General features: G+C 42.6%; 1 protein-coding gene across 1 annotated transcript in view; it reads right to left on the reverse strand.

Annotated features, from left to right (window-relative positions):
- PRKCH (protein kinase C eta) overlaps positions 1 to 15,467 on the reverse strand; it is a 166,517-nt gene that overhangs the window by 92,545 nt on the left and 58,505 nt on the right. Inside the window, exon 2 of the mRNA XM_040411234.1 lies at positions 2,804 to 2,867. Within this exon, the coding sequence (XP_040267168.1) occupies positions 2,804 to 2,867 (64 nt within the window). The remainder of the gene's footprint in view (positions 1 to 2,803; positions 2,868 to 15,467) is intronic.

Genomic DNA, 15,467 nt, shown 5'->3' on the forward strand with positions numbered 1-15,467 from the left:
TCTGATGGAGCTTGGAGTGTAATGAGGGTCTGATCTGAGGTCTGATGGAGCTTGGGGGTCTGATTTGGGGATCTGATCTGAGGTTTGTTAAAAAAAATAAAAGTTTTTTCTTATTTTCCTCCTCTAAATCCTGGGTGCGTCCTATAGTCTGGTGCATCTTATAGTCTAGAACAAAGTTCATGTAATTGAAAAAGCATAGTTTGTAGTACTGTCTCTATCTTGGAATATTTGTGTGTACTTTATCCCAACTTGGGGAAGGGGAAAGGGAAAGTAGACGAGCACCCAATAAAAGCCTGAAAAAGAAAGAGTGTGCTGTTGTCACCTATTAAAGAATTTTTTTATAGCAATGCTTTAAAGTCTTAGATATTTGTAACACAACAATTTTTTATATATCAGTATTCGCCAGTTTACTATTACAAAGCCTTGAATTGGGTTGCATTCACATTTTCCTACGACCCCTGCTGCTTTAGTGTCTGCAACAGACTTGGTGTTCCTTGTCTGGTGATATCTTCCAGCATGGTTGTTATTGAACCACTAGCCTGTATGCAGTGCCACCTGGGGCTGCCATGCACCTTGAGGCATGGGGGTCCTGGCGGAGTCTGGTGTGCTGCATACAGGCTAGGAAGTCAAGCAACCATGCTGGAAGATATCACCAAAAATACCAGACAAGGAACACCAAGCTAGACATTACAACACACCAAATCATAACCCCACACCAAACATACAACACATGTAAGGGAGAGAAGACATCGCTGGAGACCTCGATGTCCCACTAGGAGGCCCTCACTCTGGGAGATGAAACATGAAGACCAGGAGCATAACTCCAACACACACCATGGCTGGAGTACCACTGACTCCTGGCCTCTAGCCACAGGTAAGATGAAGCACCTAGTGACCACGCCCAACAAGGTGGTTAACCCCTCCAGCACCGAACAGAGGAGGAAACAACTGAAAGGGGAAGTGCACACACCAGCATAAAAAGCTACACATTGCCGCAGGCAACAACATGCAAGGCAACCATGTCACAGCACACACCACAAAGGCCATGACATTGCCCCCGCATGCTGAAACAGCAACACGTTGCCACAGGCAACAGCAAGCGTGGCATAAGTGTCACAGCACACGCCAAAGGCCGTGACATAACCATTGCCGGTCTCTCCTTAGAATAAGCCGTCAGTGAACATTCCTGACAAAACTCACTAATACAGGCGAAGCTTCCTCGTACCTACATGATGCCTCCAGGATCAGTCTAATGAATGGCCACCACCTTGTATTGTGGGCTGCAGAGTTAGGCTTGTCCGGCAGGGGAACAGCCTGCCAGATCTGCACTAACATTTGCACACGTGTGCTGCCGGAAGTCCGCCCTGGCCCCCAATCACTAAAATGGGGATGGGCCAGAAATCCGACTGCAGCACGGCAAACATGCCGAGAGGCGGCCGGACAAAAACCGCAGCCTGACGGAAAAGCCTAACGCAAGTGTGAAAGAACCCTTAGGGCCATTTTCTGTGGTGAATTTAGCTTCTCATATCTAACAGGGTGTACTGCACGTGTCCGCCTATAGAAACGTAAAATTACCATTCTCACAGGAAAGCAGCCCATGACACATTAGTAATTCTGCACGCTGAACAGTGACTATGTGGTCAGTGTATAACACAGGAAGAGTGGGGGGCAGCTTCTTTATCGCCTGTGATGAAAAACTTCCGTTAATAAGTTATAACCAACCTATAAGACAGTACAGGGTATATGTTCAGCAGCTTGAACTGGAGACACTTAAAGAAGCACTCCACAAAAAATGTTTATTTTCTGACCTGTTAGAAAGGTACATGATGTACATTGTAGTGAAGGTAACCAGTGACTGTATTTGTGAGTTATAACCTCCCTTCTGATCCTCAGCTGTGTCATGTGACCAACAATCTGGTCTCCAACTGATACAGAACAGGAAGTCACCTACTTAATCTCCACATCTTATGTGTGGACAGGAAGACAGTTTCTCTATTAATTCCTATGGGAGACTCAAGGTCAGTCTCATAGGAATGAATAGAGGGGTAACTGACTTCGGACCTATTCATTTTAATGGGGCCGCAAAAGATGCAGACAGCACACCATTCCGTGGCCCTGCAAAAAACATCGAACCTGTTCTATTCTTGTCCGCAAATTGCCGAACGCACACCGGTCGGTATCCGTGTTTTGCAGTCATGTGAATGTAGCCCAATAATGACTTCATAGAGCTTCACTATGGCTCTATGCTCTGAATATAGGGGCTAATCTCAAAACTGCTGCTTCCAGTATTTGTTGGCAAACCAGTATACTGTACAGGACAAAATGCAAGCAGCAAAAATGATTAAAAATATATATATACACACTATGTTCTTATTGATTTGCACAAGATTCCTTTCCACGGGTCTACAATAGGGGATATTATTGGGAAGGAGCAAACGCCCATTCATTGGGTGATACGGACACCAAAATCATTGTTTCAGGACAGCAGGTTCTGTGTAGGCAGGGATCTGCATGGGGATGAACGATCGCAGCAGCAATGGCTCATCTTCATGCAGTGGAGATAACTTCTGCATGTAAATGCAGCTCTCACCTCCTCTACCGAGCAGATAATTATCGGAAACCAACAGTCCGCCTCGCTCAGGGCCTCTAGCAACCAAGTTATTGCAGTCTCTTCATGAAAGCCATACAGATAAGCAGGCAGTTTGGTGTCTGAACACAGACTGCAAAGCGTAAAGCTTCACCACAAGCCACAGAGAGCAAATGGTTCTCAAGAACTTAATAGACACCATAAATAGACTCTTACCTTCTGTGAAGCTACCTATGAGGGTTATTGACACGTATACTTTGCCTTCAGGTTCCAAGTCAATCTGAAAAACAAATAAAAGTAATGACTATTTACATGCAATAGTGCTAATTGCTTATTGTTAGTAATATAGACAGACCCTCCACACCGCTGTCACCTTCTGCAAACACTGGACATGTACCATTCTCATACATAACAGTTCAATCACAGGTCACTGTTTAGGCTAAAGCCTCATGCAGACGTCCGTGGAACACGATCCGTGAGATACTGGACTAGCATCCTCTTGCGTACAGGAGCGCACGGAGTCATTGGTTGGTATGACGCCGTACGCTTCATGCCGCCACTGCTGTACAGCAATACACTCGTGCAATGTACGAAGCGCACAGCGTCATAGCAACCAATGACGCCGTGCGCTCCTGCACTCAGGAGGATGCCAGTCCGGTATCGCACGGACCGTGTTCCACGGACGTCTGCATGAGGCTTAAAGCTGCCCAAAGTCAGTGGATCTCAGTAAAATCATTGACAATGTCAGTCAAACCCACGAATTTCGTCAGGACCGGCTGACCTTCCCCCATTGGTCGTTTTGTTCTTTGGAAGATAATCCTCTGTCATAGGTGTCTGATAGCGGCTTTCTCACCGCCCCCCCCATCCCTGATCCCTATTTACAGCACATGGGGAAAGTAGAATAAGCTGCTGTCAGAAACCTGTGAGGGTATGTTCACGTGACAGATTTTTGGCATGGACCCTTGCTATTTTTATTTTTGTTTGTTTGTTCGCTCGCCATTTTAAAAACCACACCCTGGAAAAAGGACGTGTCAGGATCATTCTTGACAGCGCATTCTGCGTGGAATCGGTGTCCAGCATGCTCATTAAAGATGGGCAGGAATGAAAATCCATCAAAAACTGCTTTATAAAGACATCAGGGAAAAAACACATCCGAAAAAAAAAAACTGATGAGAATTCCACATCAGTTTTTTTTTTGTTTTTTTTTCAGAGCAGAAGATATTCTATGTGAACATACCCAGACGGTGGCTTATCTTATCTTCCTTGAGAATAAAGGGTCGGGCATGTTGAAATTCAGCACCCACAATCCTTTCTTCCTTAAAAAAAGATGAATGAAACTTTGGCCGAGGATTCATACACATCTGATGGTTGGCCAGTGCCACCGAAATCAGATAGTTCAGCCGACCCAAGTCTAATGTGTATGAAAACCTTTACAATGGTAGAAATTAATACGTATGTTGAGTCAACAGCTACCTTATGTATACGACTAGCTTAAAGGCTATAGACACCTTTGGGGGTATTTTGTGGATAACATTATTTATTTTTTTTCAATTGGTCTTTATTAAAGTTTTTATTTTGACTTCAGCAAAGGCATTTATCACATAGAGAAAGTTAATACACGGCACTTACTAATGTATTGTTATTCTCCATATTGCTTCCTTTGCTGGCTTGATTCATTTTTCCATCAAATTATATACTGTTCGTTTCCATACTTATGACCACCCTGCAATCCATCAGCGGTGGTAATGCTTGCACACTATAGGAAAATGCACCGGCCTCTCTAGTGGCTGGGAACGCAGGAGTGCTTATAGGCATGCATGCGCAGCAGTTCTCATCCTGGACCACCTCACATCTGCGCTGAAGCGGTGGTCGTAACCCCTGGAAACAAGCAGTCTATACCATATTTTTCACCCTATAAGATGCACCTGCCGAGGAGATGCACCTAGGTTTTAGAGGAAAATAAGATATATATTTTTTTTTTTCATCAGACCCCCAATGTTAATCATACCTCAGATCAGACACTCAATGTTAATAAGAACTCCAATCAGACACTATGATCAGACCCCCAATGTTAAGACCCCTATTCAGACCTCATGTCAGACCAGAATGTAAATAAGACCACTATTCAGACACTAAGATCACACCCCTATTGACCCCCATTCAAACCTAAGCTAATTAGCATTTGCCTCATAAGACGCACTGACATTTCCCCCCCACTTTGGGGGGGGGGGGGTCTTATAGGGCAAAAAATACAGTAATGCAATGGAAAAATAAATCCAACCAGCAAATGAATCAATATGGACAATCACAATACATTAGTAAGTGCCTTGTATTAACTTTCTCTACATGATACATGTCATTTGTTGAAGTGAGACAACCCCTTAAGGATTTTCACAGGTTTCACAGTTTTTCCTCTACACCTTTTACTTCCTCTACATCTGCAGGTTGTTGTGGTAGCTACAGAAACTAGAATTTTGGAAATAACCCAAGGCCTTATATCACAGCTAAGTCCTGACTGCAATAATAATATTTGACAGAGGAGTTGTTCAGGAGGAGGGCTCCATTAACAATAATACAACCGATTGTTCACGAGATATGAAGAACCTTCAATAGATTTCAACATTTGCATATCAAAAATCCACTTGAGGTCCTAGGACCTCTGTGCACCCAGTTGCCTTAAAGAAACATTGTTGAGTTCCTTGCACCTACAGGGCAGCTTACAAATGTTAAGTTGAAGAAGTGTCAATGATTGCATATAGAAATGTTTATTACACCATCCAAGAATTCAAAAAACTAGACACCAATTTCTGTATACGCAAATGATTAGAAACTATTACGTTATGAAGCCAACAAGGTTTTCTGAAGTTGATGTCAAAGTCCTTTAACCAATAGTAAGTTAGGTCATATGATACTTGTGCAACAAATACCAAGGTGTCAAAATCAGTATTTTAAAGATGTAAACTAGGTGTAGAGAATAGGGGAATGTCCCATCATGTGCTCTTGGTGTGGATGCCAAGCCCTTCAACATGCACATCACACAAAGAAATGTCTCAGAACCTGTTGGGTGACTTTTTGATCTTCATTCCTGACGATCCAATAGTTAGAGTAATGCACCCTTATATAACACAGAGCCATTTTATTAGTTTGGTTGTGTACAATCTAATATTTGTCAATCTCTCGCTCCATAACCACACAGGTACTGGTTTCAAAACTGGGTTAGAGCTGACAATAACATCAACCAAGCAGCATACAGCTCCTTGTTCAGCACTGGTCTCTACCAAAAGAAGTCCATATAGGTGGGAAAGGGACCTTGTCCATCATCTATGCTGAAGCAGATGTAGTCAGAGCTCTACTACCATTCACCAGTGGCGGTAAATTCCACCAAGGACAGGCTGGTCACCAGGTCAACTTCCAAGTCAGCATAGCCACCAGGAGTCATGGATTTGTTTATGTCCTACCTCAAAACCCATAAATATACGGCCTCTGCAGTGAGCCCGGTCCATACGCGGCAGGTGCCAGCTGTAACATACAGCAGGCACCCAGCCACAATGACGGGGAACAGTGATCACGCCGTCCCCGTCACTCAACCCCTCAGGTGCCGCGTTTAAGGCTGATCAAAAGATCCGATGTACAAAGAATTTTTTTCCCTAAGGGGGCTAATAGTTATTAGATAAAAAGTGAAAACAAGTTTAAAAAAAAAAAAAGAACACCAATATATTAAAAGTTTAAATCACCCACTTTCCCAATTTTACATATAAAAATATATAAACAATTAAAACTGTCTGAACTATTAAAATATTTGTATTTTATTTCCTGTGCAGTAAACATTGTAACGGAAAATATAAATGAAAAACATGCAATTAGTCTTTTTGCAGTCATCTTGTCCCCCCAAAAATTGAATAGCAGTGATCAAAAAGTTGTACATACCACAAAAAATGATACAAATAACAACTAGAGTTTGTTACGCAAAAAAATCAAGCCCTCATACAGCTCTGTAGACCGAAATATAAAAAAGTTATGGCTGACAATGTGGCAATGCAAAGAAAATGTAGATTTTTCAATTTGTTTTTTAATTTTTTTTAAAGTAATTAAACAAAATAAAAACTGTACAAGTTTGGTATCGCCACAGAATAAGGACGTCAGATTATTTTTAGTGAACAGTAAACGCTGCCAAAACCCCCAAAATCTTGGCGGAATAGTTTTTTTTGTTGAAATTTTACCCCATAAAGAATTTTTTTCCGGTTTTCCAATACAAGACATGGTAAATTAAATGGTGGCATTAAAAAAATGCATCTTGTCCCGCAAAAAATGTATCTGTGAACGGAAACATAAAAAAGTTATGGCTATTAGAACGTGGGAAGGAAAAATCCAAAATGCAAAAATTAAAATAGACCCGGTCTTTAAGGGGGGAGCTGAAGACTGGTTAAGGCCTCATGCACACGACCGTTGTTTTATTCCGTGTCCGTTGTTCCGTTTTTCATGATTTTCTGCGGTCCCATTGACTTTCAATGGGTCAGTTGAAAACTCGGCTAATGCACCGTTTGTCATCCGCGTCCGTGATTCCAGTCTGTCAAAAAAATATAACCTGTCCTATTATTTTCGCGGATAACGGTTCGCGGACCCATTCAAGTCAATGGGACCGCTAAAAAACACAGAGGCACACAAGATTGTCATCCGCGTCCGTGGCAAACCTGTCTTAGATTTTTTTTTCACTTTCCTTTATGTCTGGTGATCCTCCAAAAATAAAGGAAGACACACGGAAACGGAAACGGATCACGGAACAACGGAACCCCATTTTGCGGAACGGAACACAACAACGGTCGTGTGCATGAGGCCTTAAATTGTATTTGTTTTATGGATCAGGTCAACCACCTAGCAACAGCTTAACGGTCTAGGACTGTGACGCTCAACTGGGAAGCGAGGGGAAACATACAACCCTATGGCAAAACTATCTAGCGCAGCAGCCTTTCTCAGGAATGTGATCCATCATCTGTTTATTGAGTGCTCTCCAGGACTTGTGTGGTGTGCATGTTTATATATATAGGTATCTCTTTTAGGGCTCATGCACACGACTGTATGCTCTCCGAGACATACGGTCCGTGAGCAGGCCATATGTCCCGGAGCGGCATACATCGTGCGCACGGGAGTGCACAGCATCATAGGTTACTAGGATGCTGTGCGCTTCGGGCTGCCCACGGGCTATTGTCCCGCATTCATAATATCATATGAGTGCGGAACAATAGTCCCGCGGGCGGCCCGATGCGCACCCGTGCGCACGATGTATGCCGCTCCGGGACATATGGCCCGCTCAGGGACCGTATGTCTCGGAGAGCATACAGTCGTGTGCATGAGCCCTTATACGTCTGTGGTATGTGTTCCCTTTATGTCTATTTTGCAGTTTGGGATTTGTTTTAAAAATCCAGACTTGTTTTTAGCTAAACAAAATACAAGGAGCCACAAATACAGCTGTTTCAAAGCTATATATAAAAAAAAAGTCACACAAGTGTGCATGTATCTGTCCTGTCACCAGGCCCTACTTAAATGTGGTGTGCGGCTCTGCGGCATTTTTGGCCCTCACTAATAAGTTGGCCACTACTGGTCTACAAGGCCACATGGTGTATTTCAGTACTAGAGTTTTTATTTAGCAGGCATGGTGTCCTATAATATGAATGAATGCAGCTCAGCTCAACTCCATGGGGAGAATTTATCAAACTGCACTCCAGAATTCTGGCTTCCAAAAGTTGCAAAACAGGGTTGCACCACTCACTCCAGTATTGAAAAGTGGGTGGGAAAGTGGCTATTGTTAGCCTGTAGAGGGCGTTTAAAGGGTATCTGTCAGCAGATTTGTACCTGTGAGGCCTCGTCCACATTTCCGTGTCAGTAACATAGTATATAAGGCCGAAAAAAGACATTTGTCCATCCAGTTCGGCCTGTTATCCTGCAAGTTGATCCAGAGGAAGGCAAAAAAAAAACAAAAAAAAAACTGTGAGGTAGAAGTCAATTTTCCCCACTTTAGGGGAATAAACAATTCCTTCCCGACTCCAATCAGGCGATCAGAATAACTCCCTGGATCAACGACCCCTCTCTAGTAGCCATAGCCTGTAATATTATTATGCTCCAGAAATACATCCAGGCCCCTCTTAGTAAACTCACCATCACCACCTCCTCAGGCAGAGAGTTCCATAGTCTCACTGCTCTTACCGTAAAGAATCCTCTTCTATGTTTGTGTAAAAACCTTCTTTCCTCCAGACGCAGAGGATGTCCCCTCATCACAGTCACAGTCCTGGGGATAAATAGATGATGGGAGAGATCTCTGTACTGACCCCTGATATATTTATACATAGTAATTAGATCTCCCCTCAGTCGTCTTTTTTCTAAAGTGAATAACCCTAATTTTGATAATCTTTCAGGGTACTGTAGTTGCCCCATTCCAGTTATTACTTTAGTTGCCCTCCTCTGGACCCTCTCCAGCTCTGCTATGTCTGCCTTGTTTACAGGAGCCCAGAACTGTACACAGTACTCCATGTGTGGTCTGACTAATGATTTGTAAAGTAGTAGGACTATGTTCTTATCACGGGCATCTATGCCCCTTCTGATGCAACCCATTATCTTATTGGCCTTGGCAGCAGCTGCCTGACACTGGTTTTTGCAGCTTAGTTTGCTGTTTATTAAAATTCCTAGATCCTTTTCCATGTCAGTGTTACCGAGTGTTTTACCATTTAGTATGTACGGGTGACTTGCATTTTTCCTTCCCATGTGCATAACCTTACATTTGTCAGTGTTAAACCTCATCTGCCACTTCTCTGCCCAAGCCTTCAATCTGCAAAAGAACAAACCACGTCCCACGGCGCAAATTACCGTCAGCCAGTCACCAGGATCAAGAAGGAATCTTTTATTGCAGCGATACAACGCGTTTCGGGGAATCACTCCCCTTCATCAGGTACAAAAAAAGCTGCACAAGGGTAACAGCACATAGCTACACATATTTATACTTACAAACATACCGCCTTAAAGGGGTCACAAGGTCAAAAGGGAGGAGTTTTGGGTGTTGTTTAAATGAACAATGGCATATATAATGTGCACATCAGCAGGTTCTCATAATAGACCGCCGATGTGCACATTCTAAACATATTTATATTGTACAGAATAGAAAAAACGTAATGACAACAGTCAGTTTTATATTGAATCTCAAAACAATACGCCCATATGTGGGCCGACCCTATGAGGTGTGTAATTAGAAACACATCACAAGACACATCGCAAAGGTTTCTGGGCGCACAGGACTGTGATATAGTCCTATTAGGAGTACAGGACCTGTATCACATGGGCGAATCCTAGTGAGGGGTGGAGCTTCTGTATCACATGAGCGGATCACGTGAAAACCATTGCTAAGTTACAAGAATGTTTCAATGGTAAAAAGGCCGTCCTCTATGAGGAACATATTGTGCCACTTTGCATTTAATATTCTTTTTTTTTTTTTTCCTAGGAATCTAATCATTGTACTTGTAGGGTACCATTGCATGTATATCATTACATGTATATGACCTCTTCTATTATATGATCCCTCCCCCTCTTTTATTATACATTTGAACACTACTTTACATTTTGTAAACAATTTTACAAATGTTTTTGTTGTATCATAGTAGTCTTCAGGTGAGAGTGTCCCCCGTCATATAGAAGCGGCCCTCATAAGTTCTTACTGTATCATGCGATGTTAGATCGCATAAGTATAGGCCAGACGGCACTCTCACCATTGAAGCGTCTTTGAAGCTAGGTAACGGCCCTCACGTGACCGGAATCTGCTCATGTGATCCGGGTCACGTGACGTCAGGCCGAATGATGTGGGTCAGCTTCCTCATAGAGGACGGCCTTTTTACCATTGAAACATTCTTGTAACTTAGCAATGGTTTTCATGTGATCCGCTCATGTGATACAGAAGCTCCACCCCTCACTAGGATTCGCCCATGTGATACAGGTCCTTTACTCCTAACAGCACTATATTATAGTCCGCTCACGTGACACAGAATCTCCACCCCTCACCAGGATTCGCCCATGTGATACAGGTCCTGTACTCCTAATAGGACTATATCACAGTCCTGTGCGCCCAGAAACCTTTGCGATGTGTCTTGTGATGTGTTTCTAATTACACACCTCATAGGGTCGGCCCACATATGGGCGTATTGTTTTGAGATTCATTATAAAACTGACTGTTGTCATTACGTTTTTTCTATTCTGTACAATATAAATATGTTTAGAATGTGCACATCGGCGGTCTATTATGAGAACCTGCTGATGTGCACATTATATATGCCATTGTTCATTTAAACAACACCCAAAACTCCTCCCTTTTGACCTTGTGACCCCTTTAAGGCGGTATGTTTGTAAGTATAAATATGTGTAGCTATGTGCTGTTACCCTTGTGCAGCTTTTTTTGTACCTGATGAAGGGGAGTGATTCCCCGAAACGCGTTGTATCGCTGCAATAAAAGATTCCTTCTTGATCCTGGTGACTGGCTGACGGTAATTTGCGCCGTGGGACGTGGTTTGTTCTTTTGCATCATCATCTTCTTGGGGGCTCCAGGCTTCTCCTTTTGAAGATCTCGTGTGGTCCCGTGGCTGCAGACCGCCATATCCAGACGTCCAGGCTTGTTTGAAAATACCTACAATAGTGTTGTGCCTACATTTGCACAACCACACAAGGTGAGCCTTACCATCTTTCTCCGTATATTACTATACACTCACAGAATTACCCTATGGTGCGCCCATCTGTTTTGTTACAGATTTTAAAAAACTAGCCTGCTATATTACAAGCCTCCAATCTATCCAGATCCCTCTGTAGTAGTATACTGTCCTCATCAGTGTAAATTACTTTACACAGTTTAGTGTCATCTGCGAAAATTGATATTTTACTGTGCAAGCCTTCTACAAGATCATTAATAAATATATTGAAGAGAATAGGGCCCAATACTGACCCCTGAAGTACCCCACTAGTGACAGTGACCCAATCTGAGTATGTACCGTTAATAACCACCCTCTGTTTTCTATCATTTATCCAGTTACTTACCCACATACAGACATTTTCTCCCAGTCCGAGCATTCTCATTTCCGTGTTATAATAAAGTGTATTACACTTAAAATATTTTCCCAATTACCTTTCATTAGGTATAATGGCTCGTTTTGTCTAGGGCACAATCATTAGGAGAAATAAAATGGCCGCTGTCCTATTAGTACACACAAAACCTGTCCTAATCACACAGGAGGACAAGTTACTTCACAACACTGAGGTAAAGAGCTGCCTCATCCTCCTCTCTGCTCGTCAGGGAGTATGATCCTGGATACAGATAATAAGATCCTCAGATGAATCTCTGTAGGAATGGAGTTCATGAGGAGACATAGTACAGAGAGGAGGTGGGGGTGGCTGATGAGCAGCAGCTCTTGTTTGCAGTCTCCATTACCACAGTCTGTCCTGTCCATCCTCTCTGTACTTCATGTCTCCTCATGAACTCCATTCCTACAGAGATTCAGCTGAAGATCTTGTCTGTATTCAGGATCATAATCCCTGACAAGTAGAGCAGAGAGTGCACCATAGACCTAATTTACATATTAATGAAAAGGTATTTTTCTGAAGAATGTGGAAACAGAGGAACATAAAGGAGGTATTGAGTATGCAAAAGGATCAACCCTACAAGGTATTAGGGTTGATCCTGCTGGCTGATCCTCTTTAAAGGGAGCCTGTCACCTGGATTTTGGGAATAGAGCCGAGGACATGGGCTGCTAGATCGCCGCTAGCACATCCGCAATACCCAGTCCCCATAGCTCTGTGTGCTTTTATTGTGTCAAAAAAACGATTTGATAGATATGCAAATTAACCTGAGATGAGTCCACTGTGAAGGAGCCCAGCACCGCCCTGTATCCTCCGAATCTCCTCCTCACTCCCCGACGTCACAAAGCTAGAGCGCCATAATCTCGCGATGCGTGAGCTAGCGCATGCGCAGTTCGTTCCCTGAGGCTGACGCCAGCACAGGGAAGGAACACTATGCCGACATGGCGTATGTGCTAGCTCTCGCATCGCGAGATTATGGCGCTCTAGCTTTGTGACGTGGGGGAGCAAGGAGGAGATTCGGAGGATGCGGGCGGTGCTGGGCTCCTTCACGCTGGACTAATTTCAGGGACAGGACTCATCTAAGGCTAATTTGCATATCTATCAAATAGTTTTTTTGACACAATAAAAGCACAGAGAGCTATGGGGACTGGGTATTGCGGATGTGCTAGCGCCGATCTAGCAGCCCATGTCCTCAGCTCTATTCCCGAAATCCAGGTGACAGGTTCCCTTTAAGCCTTCTCCAACATAACAAGGATTTTTTGGGGAGAGGAGGGCAGACAAGTTTTTGGCTGAGAGTTGATCTCAATAAGAAAAGGTTCTACAACATTGCACTCAGGCCATTTATTATACCGTGCACCACAATGAATAATTTATAGAGCTGCAATCTGCTCTGTATGCATTATCCCCCATGTATCTATATCCATGTATCTGTAATACAACAGGCACTTTCATTTTGGGCTCATGATCTTACCATGTGCTTGAACTGTGGACAAGCTCCATAAACACACAAAGAATGTCAAGTGAACATTCTCCCTGCATATTTTCTTGGCTACGCTAAAATGTGTTCTCAGATATTATTACCTTTTCACTCTGACTATACGAGAAGGTCTGATAAGATAGTCCACCGTGTAATCATCCTCACAACCATAGCCCTCCATAGGCAATCAGTGTCGGAGTGGGGTTCCTTGGGCCCACCAGAGGTATTTATTCTTGGAGCCCAACCTCTATATCAGGGGTAGGCAACCTCTGGCACTCCAGCTGTTGTAAAACTACAACCCCCAGCAGGCATACTTGCTCTGTTCCTCCCAGTACCAAATCTGACTTCGGATTGTTATCTTAAAATGTTTTTAAAGACGCAGATGTGATTAACAAAATTAATTCACATGCCTCGCGCGACTACTAAAATTTATGTCCACAATGAGCAGCAATTATACTGTTGTCCAATCATACAGAGATTGGTAAGGTGCCTATGCACACTCCTGCAGTCATGGCCACCAGAGACGCCAGCACTTTTTCCTATGGTGTGCAAGCACGACCACCGCTGTTTGATTGCAGGATGGTCGTAACCCCCTAGATATGAGCAGTGTACAATGTGATGAAAAAATTCATCAACTCAGCAAAGGAGGCAATATGGACAATCACAATACATTAGTAAGTGCCTTTATCTACATGATAAATGCCATTTGGTAAAGTGAGACAAGCCCTTTAATTTATAACATCTAGCAGGTATAATAAAGGAACAATACAACATAGAGTCATAAGAATAGAAGCTCCAGAATGGTTATTACATGGGGAATACAAGTAGTTAATAAAACAGACGTGTCAGGACAGACTCGCTTCCAGTGAATGCAGTCTACCCCACAACCTGCTAAATCTATACAGTGAACCTTTAAAATGATTGCATTAATAAACTGAATTGCTCTGATTTTTAGCTGGCGCCATTGTACACGGCCTACCTACCCATGCCATTGGTCCCGGGGTTGCATGATAAACACACGCCGGTTACATTTAGGAAACCACTTTCCTGTTGGAGAGCATAAAAGTAGATTCCATCATGGTGAGATACTTCAATCAGTGATAAAATAGAACCCAGTGTGACATCGGAGAAAGCTTCTGTTCCCACCATGGGTAAAGGCACGGCTCCCCACCTTACCATCTGTTACTGCTAAGGACGATAGGCTACATGCCTGAATGCCGAAATATCTGTTGATTGGCATACAAATCAAAAATACGGAAGCAAAAATATGGATCCTCCAATGGGCCCAGGCTTGGATACCATAGTTGGCCCCAAAGGTCCAGAAAAAAATAAAATAAAAATATTTGACCGATTCTGGAGTCAATAACCCGCCACTAGGGTCTATTAGTTTGATTAGACTTTATTGAGGATATAGGGGTTGGGCCTTGAGAATAATTTTGTCAGGTGGGCCCAAGGAACCCCAGTCCAACACTATACAGAAGTTCAGCTTTTAAATAGTAGTATTTTTTAAAAGGAGTCTCGAAACGACATTTCCAGTGCGTTTATGCACAAAATTTGATAGCTGAAGTGTAATGTGACCTTCTTTATAAAAGATTTTTTTTCAGGGAAGGAGTTTGCAGGAAATATGTATAAATATCACAGACTACCACCATCTAAAACATGGCCTTTAATATCAATATTTAAAAGAATAACACATATGTAATAAAAAAGTAAAGAAAACAAATTATATTATAACAGAAAAAGGGGGGATAAATAGGCAGAGGAACTGGATGATGGACATGAGGGGTTCTAGCCCCAAGTCTCACCCTACACTCGGTATCCTGCCTACAAACTGAATAGCCGCCCAGATAGGGGCGATCACATATCAGGAACCTCCTGTACACCCTAGGATGGCCCTGATAGAGGGATGGAAGACCAACTAATATAAGTTGGTATAAAGTAATCAATAGCCAAAAATATAAAAAAAATTACAGAAGATACCAAAAATAATAAAGGAGAAAATGCCAAGATTCTATGATTCAAAGATATAAGAAGAAAAATATTGAACAAAAGTGGAAAATATATATATATATATATATATATATATATATATATATATATAAATACTCAATAACAGAGCCTTGTATTGAAGGAAAGGTTAGTTGTGAATATATTTGCATAGCGTAATTCTAGGATATATAGGGTGTGTCTCATATTAACAGTATCCCTGTCCCAATGCATTTCGCCCATTCAGTATAGGGGCTCATCAAGGGACCTAATCATCTTTAAAAGAGCTCTGAGACACAGATGCACAAAAAGATG

Source organism: Bufo bufo, chromosome 11 (genome assembly GCF_905171765.1).
Source record: "Bufo bufo chromosome 11, aBufBuf1.1, whole genome shotgun sequence".
Classification (NCBI taxonomy): Eukaryota; Metazoa; Chordata; class Amphibia; order Anura; family Bufonidae; genus Bufo; species Bufo bufo.